General features: G+C 50.3%; 1 protein-coding gene across 1 annotated transcript in view; it reads right to left on the bottom strand.

Moving 5' to 3' along the window:
- Positions 1-202: 202 nt before the first annotated feature.
- The window catches only part of iqub (IQ motif and ubiquitin domain containing), a 38,946-nt gene continuing 29,465 nt past the window's right edge, over positions 203-9,683 (bottom strand). The window contains exons 5-12 of the mRNA XM_053319372.1: positions 7,970-8,125; positions 6,729-6,939; positions 6,009-6,184; positions 4,663-4,833; positions 3,694-3,870; positions 2,809-3,057; positions 922-1,107; positions 203-391 (exon numbers count right to left, since the gene is read on the bottom strand). Of these exons, the coding sequence (XP_053175347.1) occupies positions 203-391; positions 922-1,107; positions 2,809-3,057; positions 3,694-3,870; positions 4,663-4,833; positions 6,009-6,184; positions 6,729-6,939; positions 7,970-8,125 (1,515 nt within the window). The remainder of the gene's footprint in view (positions 392-921; positions 1,108-2,808; positions 3,058-3,693; positions 3,871-4,662; positions 4,834-6,008; positions 6,185-6,728; positions 6,940-7,969; positions 8,126-9,683) is intronic.

Genomic DNA, 9,683 nt, shown 5'->3' with positions numbered 1-9,683 from the left:
ACTCGACTGATAAGCTTGAGACATTTGCAACATGGATTTTATAATAATAATAAATATAATTTTAGCTGAAAGATTCTAACTTGTTGTCACTACGTCATATTTTCAAAATAAAACACCACTAACTGAAATTAATATGAATGAATCCGAAGCAGTGACAGTATCAGGACTTTTATTTTGTAGCAGGAGAGGAAACGGGTTTCTCCTAACGAGCCGAGGCCGATGGCGTGTCGGTGGTCTGCCTGCTGGTCGCCATGGCGATGGGCTTGGAGATGGGCTGGTTGCCCAGGGCAGCAGAGTCCAGGTACTCGGCCATGATGGGGATCTGGCTGAAGTGGCGGCGAGCCAGCGTGTGCATGTGTTCGATCCTGCGGATGAACGCCGCCTCGTACGTCTGAACACAAAACACAGAAACTTTAAATCTGTCTGTGGAAACATCCTCCAGGGTCAAACTGACCCCGTCTGTTTCATTCTTCCTTCTTTCCTTCCTCCATCCCCCTCCCTCTCTCCTTCTTTACTTCCCTCCTACCTTGCTTTTTTCCCTTTCTCCCTCCCTCCATCCTACCTTCTTTCCTCCGTCCTTCCTTCCTCCCTCTCTCCTTCTCTCTTTCTTTCCTTCCCTCCTTCCTTCCTCCCTCCTTCTTTCCTTTCCCCCTCCCTTCTTTCCTCTGCCCTTCTTTAACCCTAACCCTAACCCTCCCTCCTTCCTTCCTTCTTTCCTTCCTTCCCTCCTTTTCTTCCTTCCTTCTTTCTTCCTTCCTCGATTCCTCCCTCCCTCCCCCTTCCTTTCCTTCCTCCTTCCTTCCTTCCATCTTTCCTCCCTCCCTCCCTCCCCCTTCCTCCATCCCTCCTTCTTTCCTCTGTCCTTCTTAACGTAACAGAGAGGAAAACTCTGTCGTGTGTAAACATTAGACATGGACAAACCTTGCGGACGTCTTCCACTTCCTCGTGAGCCGGCGTTTCCTCTTTGGACAGCAGGAAGCAGTTCCAGGGGCTCCAGTCTCTCTGATGCTCCCAGCGGACAAACACCAGGTTGTACAGATCGCTGCCGGCGTGAAGCGCTGAGCGGGAAGCCCAGACCACCTCCACCAGGTACTGCACATCCTCCACCTGGGAACAAACACAAGCAGGTATTCATTACCTGCAGCAGGAAGTGGATCTCACCTGCAGCAGGAAGTGGATCTCACCTGCAGCAGGAAGGGGATCTAACCTGCAGCAGGAAGAGGATCTAACCTGCAGCAGGAAGGGGATCTAACCTGCAGCAGGAAGAGGATCTAACCTGCAGCAGGAAGTGGATCTCACCTGCAGCAGGAAGTGGATCTCACCTGCAGCAGGAAGTGGATCTAACCTGCAGCAGGAAGTGGGATCTCACCTGCAGCAGGAAGTGGATCTCACCTGCAGCAGGAAGTGGATCTCACCTGCAGCAGGAAGTGGATCTAACCTGCAGCAGGAAGGGGATCTCACCTGCAGCAGGAAGTCACCTGCAGCAGGAAGAGGATCTCACCTGCAGCAGGAAGTGGATCTAACGTGCAGCAGGAAGTGGATCTCACCTGCAGCAGGAAGTGGATCTCACCTGCAGCAGGAAGTGGATCTCACCTGCAGCAGGAAGGGGATCTCACCTGCAGCAGGAAGTCACCTGCAGCAGGAAGAGGATCTCACCTGCAGCAGGAAGTGGATCTCACCTGCAGCAGGAAGTGGATCTCACCTGCAGCAGGAAGTGGATCTCACCTGCAGCAGGAAGAAGATCTCACCTGCAGCAGGAAGTGGATCTCACCTGCAGCAGGAAGTGGATCTCACCTGCAGCAGGAAGAAGATCTCACCTGCAGCAGGAAGAAGATCTCACCTGCAGCAGGAAGGGGATCTAACCTGCAGCAGGAAGGGGATCTAACCTGCAGCAGGAAGAGGATCTAACCTGCAGCAGGAAGGGGATCTAACCTGCAGCAGGAAGAGGATCTCACCTGCAGCAGGAAGAGGATCTAACCTGCAGCAGGAAGGGGATCTAACCTGCAGCAGGAAGAGGATCTCACCTGCAGCAGGAAGAGGATCTCACCTGCAGCAGGAAGAGGATCTCACCTGCAGCAGGAAGAGGATCTCACCTGCAGCAGGAAGAGGATCTCACCTGCAGCAGGAAGGGGATCTAACCTGCAGCAGGAAGTGGATCTAACCTGCAGCAGGAAGAGGATCTCACCTGCAGCAGGAAGAGGATCTCACCTGCAGCAGGAAGTGGATCTCATCTGCAGCAGGAAGGGGATTTCACCTGCAGCAGGAAGGGGATCTCACCTGCAGCAGGAAGGGGATCTCACCTGCAGCAGGAAGAGGATCTCACCTGTAGCAGGAAGGGGATCTAACCTGCAGCAGGAAGAGGATCTCACCTGCAGCAGGAAGTGGATCTCATCTGCAGCAGGAAGGGGATTTCACCTGCAGCAGGAAGGGGATCTCACCTGCAGCAGGAAGGGGATCTCACCTGCAGCAGGAAGGGGATCTCACCTGCAGCAGGAAGAGGATCTCACCTGTAGCAGGAAGGGGATCTAACCTGCAGCAGGAAGAGGATCTCACCTGCAGCAGGAAGAGGATCTAACCTACAGCAGGAAGTGGATCTCACCTGCAGCAGGAAGTGGGATCTAACCTGCAGCAGGAAGTGGGATCTAACCTGCAGCAGGAAGGGGATCTCACCTGCAGCAGGAAGGGGATCTCACCTGCAGCAGGAAGGGGATCTCACCTGCAGCAGGAAGTGGATCTAACCTGCAGCAGGAAGGGGATCTCACCTGCAGCAGGAAGTGGATCTAACCTGCAGCAGGAAGTGGATCTCACCTGCAGCAGGAAGGGGATCTTGGCGTGCGGATTGAGGCGCTGCTCGTCGGCTCTCAGCCTCTTCAGGATGTTCTTGTAGCAGGAGAAGTCGTTACGGGAACGGGCGATGTTGTCCAGTCTGCTGCAGTCCAGACACGGACCGCTCAGACGGGCGCTGGCCGAGGTGCTGAAGTCAGCGGAGCGGAGGTAGCGATGGCAGCTCGGGCAGAGGAACATGTCGTTCTTCAGATGGGACGGATTCTGAGGAACCTGGGATGGATTATAGAGAACATGGAGAACGTTAAGAAGGGAGGAAGGATGGAAGGGAGGAAGGAAGGAAAGGAGGGAGGAAGAAGGAAGGAAAGGAGGGTGGGAGGAAGAAGGAAGGAAAGGAGGGTGGGAGGAAGAAGGAAGGATGGAAGGAAGAATGGAAGGAAGGAAAGGAGGGAGGAAGGAAGGAAGGAAGGAAGGAAGGAAAGGAGGGAGGGGGGAAGGAAAGGACGGAAGGGAGGATGGACGAAAGAAAGAAGAAAGGAAAGGAGGGAAGGGAGGAAGAAGGAAGGAAAGGAGGGAGGGAGGAAGGATGGACGAAAGAAAGAAGGAAAGGAGGGTGGGAGGAAGAAGGAAGGATGGAAGGAAGGAAAGGAGGGAGGAAGGAAGGAAGGAAGGAAGGAAGGAAAGGAGGGAAGGGAGGATGGACGAAAGAAAGAAGGAAGGTAGGAGGGAAGGGAGGAAGGACGGACGAAAGGAGGGAGGGAGGAAGGAAAAGAGGAACAGTCAAAACAATCACCACTGATTGAATATTACACTCATCATTGGTGCCTACATTACCCATGATGCATCAGGACAGCAGGCAGGTCAAGTGACAGTAACTAAGCGTTTCCATGACAACCCCTCTCTGCTCACCTTCAGCAGTTTGGCCACTTCGGGGTTGAACGCGGGTATTTTGATGAACTGGAGGAAGAGAGTGGAGATCCTCTTCCTCAGCCCTTCCAGACTGGAGGCTTTAACGCCGCGGGTCAGCAGGTCCACTTCCCGGTCGATCAGGTCCACCACGTCCCGGGTCAGCTGACACTCGTGCTCCTGGCCAATCAGGAGACAGACGACAGCATCATCAATGTGTGTGTGTGTGTGTATGTGTGTGTGTGTGTGTTACCTTGATGGTGTGTTTGAGTGTGTGTGTGTGTGTATGTATCACTGTGTCTATGTGTGTGTGTGTGTGTGTCTGTGTGTGTATGTATGTGTGTGTGTGCATGTGTATCTGTGCGTGTGTGTATCTCTGTGTGTGTGTGTGTGTATCTCCGTGTGTGTGTGTGTGTGTGTGTGTGTGCGTGAGTGTGTGTGAGTGTGTGTGTATGTATGTTTATGTATGTGGTGTGTGCATGTGTGTGTGTGTGAATGTGTGTATGAGTGTGTGTGTGAGAGAGTGTGTGTGTGTGAGAGTGTGTGAGTGTGCCTGTGTGTGCGTGAGTGTGTGTATATGTGTGTGTGTGTGTGCATGTATGTATGTGGTGTGTGTGTGTGTGAGTGTGTGTGTGTGAGTGTGTCCATGTGTGTGTGTGTGTGTGTGCATGTATGTATGTGGTGTGTGAATGTGTGTGTGTGTGTGTGTGTGTGAGTGTGTCCATGTGTGTGTGTGTGTGTGCTTGTGTGTTACCTTGACGGTGTGTTTGAGTGTGTGTATGTGTGTTTGAGTGTGTGTATGTGTGTGTATATGTGTGTTTGTGTGTGTGTGTGTGTGTGTGTGTTACCTTGACGGTGTGTTTGAGTGTGTGTGTGTGTGTGTATATATGTGTGTGTGTGTGTGTGTTACCTTGACGGTGTGTTTGAGTGTGTGTATGTGTGTGTGTGTGTGTGTGTGTGTGTGTGTGTTACCTTGACGGTGTGTTTGAGTGCCATCAGGATTTCCAGCCTCTGCTCGTGGCTCGCTGTGTTCGTGGTGATGTTGTTATAAATGTCTCGGAGCTCTCGGGCTCTGATCGTGTGAGGACTGTCCATCTCGATCATCCGGCCGTCTGCTGCTCGCCAACGATGAGGAGCTGCAGCCTGGAGCACACCAGCACACTGTTACTACTACTAGTACTACCAATACTACTGTTAGTACTACTAGTACTACTGTTAGTACTACCAATACTACTGCTGCTAGTAGATTACATTAGATTAGATTAGAAAGTCTTTATTCTCTCCGAGGGGCAATTTGATTTGCAACAGCAGTCGACAACCAAGTTCACGCCATAAAAACACAAAAACAAAAAAGCAGTACAATCCATAGAAACTAGGGCTGTCAGCGTTAACGCGTTAATCGCGATTAGATTAATGCAATCCATAACGTGTTAATGTTTTTTTAATCTCATTTTAATGTTGCAAGCCTTTTTGTCCCTTCTACTCCCCCGTAGACGGCTCCTCTAGCTGTAGCGCTATGCTTTGAAGTGGCCTCCTGCAGTAAACCTACCGCGCTGATGGAAAGTAAGAGAGCTACTGGACTTTTGAACGGCTTGTTTAACTTTAAAACACTTCCAGACGCTTCAGTTGACAAGTCAAAAGTAAAATGCAACCTGTGTCAAACGGAGTTTAACTACCACCGGAGTACGTGGAGTTTGAGTTAGCACCTCCACGCTAAACACCCAGGTGCAGCCAAGCCAGCCTCAGCTCCACCAAAGGACCATTTTGGAGTGTGGGAGTCGCAGCAGAGCCATGATTGATTCCCAGTTAAGACACTCTGGTAAGAAATGCTTTACATTATGGGCTTAAAACTGCCTTCAAATGGAAAATAACAGGATTTTAAACACGCAATTCAAAACGCCATTAATCGCGATTAACTATGGAAACTCTGCGATTAATCTCGATTAAAAAAATTAATCGTTTGACAGCCCTAATAGAAACATAAACATAAATAATAAGTGTCTTCAGGTGAGTTATACTATATATAGCAACTAATACTACAGCTGATGATGATTCAATTAAAGATACTGTTTTTTTTCTGTCGTTGAACATTTTTGGGATTTGGACTGATAAAATAAAATAATATGTTAATGAGAAATATTGTGATGGGCTTTTTTTTTTACCAATTTCTGTTCTACTTGTTTGACTTTGACTCTTTTTCAAAGGCTCCTTGGTTGGTGGGAGACTGATATTTGTTCTTGGAGTAATCAATAAATGGATGAATTGAGTCTGGACTGCACAGGAAGTGACATCACCGTGACATCACAGTGAGCTCAGACCTTGTCCAGGAACCTCCGGACACTCTTGTCGTAGTTGTTGTTGTGGACGGCGATGCGATGGCATCCGATGGCGGCGATGAGCTGCGTCTCCTGTTCCAACAGCAAGCAGAGAGCCGCCTTCCTCTCTGCTCCTCGTAGGGAGGAGTTGATCCGCTGCTCCTCCTCCAGCCTCCACTCTGAAACACAACATTTCATTTATCTACACCTTACAGCTGCACCTCCTCCTCCTCCTCCTCCTCCTCTCCTCTCCTCTTCCTCCTCCTCTCCTCTCCTTCCCTCATCTCCTCCCTCCTCATCTCCTCCCTCCTCCTCATCTCCTCCCTCTTCCTCCTCCTCTCCCTCTTCCTCCTCCTCTCCCTCTCCTCTTCCTCCTCCCCCTCTCCTCTTCCTCCTCCTCTACTCTTCCTCTCCTCTTCCTCTTCTCCTCCTCCTCCCCTCCGCTTCTCCTCTTCCATCTCCCTTCCTCCTCCCCTCCTCTCCTCCACCTACTCTCCAGAGCGTGGTACAGCAGGTTGAAGTCCTCCCTCACCCCTCTCCCCCTCCTCTCCTCCTCCTCCCCTTCCTAACCCCCCCACCTCCTCCTCCACCTACTCTCCAGAGCGTGGTACAGCAGGTTGAAGACCTCCCTTATCCTCTCCTCCTCCCCTCCTCCTCCTCCCTTCCTCTACTCTTCCTCTCCTCTTCCTCTTCTCCTCTTCCACCCCCCCCCCCTCCACCTACTCTCCAGAGCGTGGTACAGCAGGTTGAAGTCCTCTCTCCTCTGTGGGTTTAACCAGCGCTGGCGTCGGTCTCTCAGCTGCTCCTCCTTCTCCTCCCTCCTCCTCCTCTCCTTCAGCTCCAGCCAGGCCAGCCGTCGGTCCCGCTCCTCCCTCAGATGCTGCACCGCCTGCTTGGCCAGCCAGCGCCTGGCGTACGCCTGCAGGCAGATCACCTGACAGGAAGCACAACATGCAGCCAATAAGATGCATATAAGTAGTAAAAGTAAATATTTATTGATGATATTTGATTTTATGAACGATATCAGAGTATTATTTATTATATTATATATTAGTTACACCTGTGCAACATAATTCACGAAGAAAGGGAGGAAGGAAGGACAGATGGAAGGGAGGAAGGAAGGCAGGAAGGAAGGAAAACAAGACAGAAAGGAAAGATGGAAGAAAGAAAGAAAGAAAAAAAGAAAGGGAAGAAGGACAGATGGAAGAAAGGGAGGAAGGAAGGAAGGAAGGACAGATGGAAGGAAGGAAAACAGACAGGAAGGAAAGTTGGAAGGAACGAAGGAAGGACAAAAGAAAGAAAGAAAGAAAGGGAAGAAGGAGAGTTGGAAGGAATGAAGGAAGGACAAAAGAAAGGGAAGAAGGACAGATGGAAGAAAGGGAGGAAGGAGGGAAGGAAGGAAGGACAGATGGAAGGGAGGAAGGAAAGAAAACAAGACAGAAAGGAAAGATGGAAAGAAGGAAAAAAGAAAGAAGGAGAAAGAAAGGAAAGAAGGACAGATGGAAGAAAGGGGGGAAGGAAGGAAGGAAAACAAGACAGGAAGGAAAGATGGAAGGAAGGAAAGAAGGAAAAAAGAAAGAAAGAGAAAGAAAGAAAGGGAATAAGGACAGATGGAAGAAAGGGAGGAAGGAAGGAAGGAAGGAAAACAAGACAGGAAGGAAAGAAGGAAGGAAAAAAGAAAGAAAGGGAAGCCTTTTTTTCCTTCCTTCCCTTCCTTCCTCCTTTCTTTCCTTCTTCCTCCCTCCTTTCCTTCCTACCTTCCTTCCTTCCTCCCTCCTTCCCTCCTTCCTTCCCTTCCTTCCTCCTTCCTTCTGTAACACTTCATGCTGTATATATTATATTTATTCCTCCAGCGTCACAATCAGGAGAAAATATTCCACTTTTTAAGGATGATGATGTCGCTCTAATGATGACTGTATAAAAACACTCTGTGCAGTATAACGTCACAGTCACAGTTCACCCACAGCGCTCAGCCTCCTGTCGTGATACTCGGCGGCGGTGGTGTAGTTGCCGGGGACGACCAGCTTGTCGTTGTCACAGGAGACGTAGCAGCCGATGCCGGTCATCTGGGTGCAGACGCTGACGGGACACTGCTGAGTCTGAGACTTGAGCTGCACCGTCTGACACAGAGGAAGAGACACCAGCTGGATTTATACATGAACATTAACCCTCAAGGAAGGATGGAAGAGAGGGAGGAAGGAAGGGAGGAAAGGAAAGGAAAGGAGGAAGGGAGGAAGGAAGGAAGGAAGGAAGGAAGAAAAGGAGGGAGGCAAGGAAAGAAGGAAGGAAGGAAGAAACAGAGGGAGGAAGGAAGAAAGGAAAGAAGGAGGGAGGAAGGAAGAAAGGAAAGAAGGAAGAAAAGGAGGGAGGAAGGAAGAAAGGAAGGAAAGGAGGAAAGAAGTTAGGTAGGAGGGAGGGAGGAGAGAGGGAAGGAAGGTAGGAGGGAGGGAGGAAAGAAGGAAGGAGGGAGAAAGGAAGGGAGGGAGGAAAGGAAAGGAAAGAAGGAAGAAAAGGAGGGAGGCAGGGAGAAAGGAAGGAAAGGAGGGAAGGGAGGAAGGAAGAAAGGGAGGAAAGGAAAGAAGGAAGAAAAGGAGGGAGGAAGGGAGAAAGGAAGGAAAGGAGGGAAGGGAGGAAGGAAGAAAGGAAGGAAAGAAAAGAAGGAAGGAAGGAAGGATGGAGGAAAGAAGGAAGGTAGGAGAGAGGAAGGAAGGAAGGCCGGAGGGAAGGGAGGGAGGAAAGGAGGACATTGGTCAATCAACCTGTCAATCAGGACGTAGCCACGCCCCCTAATGCATACCCTGCTTTATCGTCACATATAAAATCAGGGAGGCCAAAATGTCCCAAATGAACATCATACTGCATTGAAGAAGGCTTTAAACTAGCGATTGAGACCATAAACACATTTTGAAAACGTTTACTGAGGTTAGAAATCAAGTGAGAAGTTGGTGAATTCTCCATTGACTTGTATAGAGACGCTCGCCCCCTGGTGGCCTTTTGAAAGAATGCAGCTCTAAGTTACTTCCTGGTTGGCCTCATTTCAGAGGATAGGAACTCCCCGCTTGGTAGGAACTCATTTCTACAGACTAGCTTTTCCTCTCCTCCTCTCCTTCTCTCTCCCCATCTCTTCTCTCCTCCTCTCCTCCCCTCTTCCCCTCCTCATCTCTTCCTCTCCTCATCTTTTCCTCTCTTCCTCTCCTCCCCTCTTCCTCTCCTCCCCTCTTCCTCTCCTCCTCTCTTCCTCTCCTACTCTCCTCCTCTCCTCTCCTCCCCTCTTCCTCTCCTCCCCTCTTCCTCTCCTCCTCTCTTCCTCTCCTCCTCTCTTCCTCTCCTCATCTCTTCCCCTCCTCCTCTCCTCCCCTCCTCCTCTCCTCCCCTCTTCCTCTCATCATCTCTTCCTCTCCTCCCCTCTTCCCCTCCTCCTCTCCTCCCCTCTTCCTCTCCTCCCCTCTTCCTCTCTTCCTCCCCTCCTCTCTTCCCCTCTTCCTCTTCCTCTCCCCTCCTCCTCTCCTCCTCTCTTTCCCTCCTCCCCTCTTCCTCTCTTCCTCTCCTCCTCCCCTCCTCTCCTCCTCCCCTCCTCTCCTCATATTATTGTTCTCTGTTTTATTTGTTTCTTCCTTTTCCTTTTGTTGTTAAAAAAAAAGGAAAAACTAATAAAAATCAAAGTTGAGCTGTGGATGG

This window comes from Scomber japonicus, chromosome 5 (genome assembly GCF_027409825.1).
Source record: "Scomber japonicus isolate fScoJap1 chromosome 5, fScoJap1.pri, whole genome shotgun sequence".
Taxonomy (NCBI): Eukaryota; Metazoa; Chordata; class Actinopteri; order Scombriformes; family Scombridae; genus Scomber; species Scomber japonicus.
The sequence above is the reverse complement of the archived record's forward strand: the minus strand, read 5'-3'. Positions and strand labels throughout refer to the sequence as shown.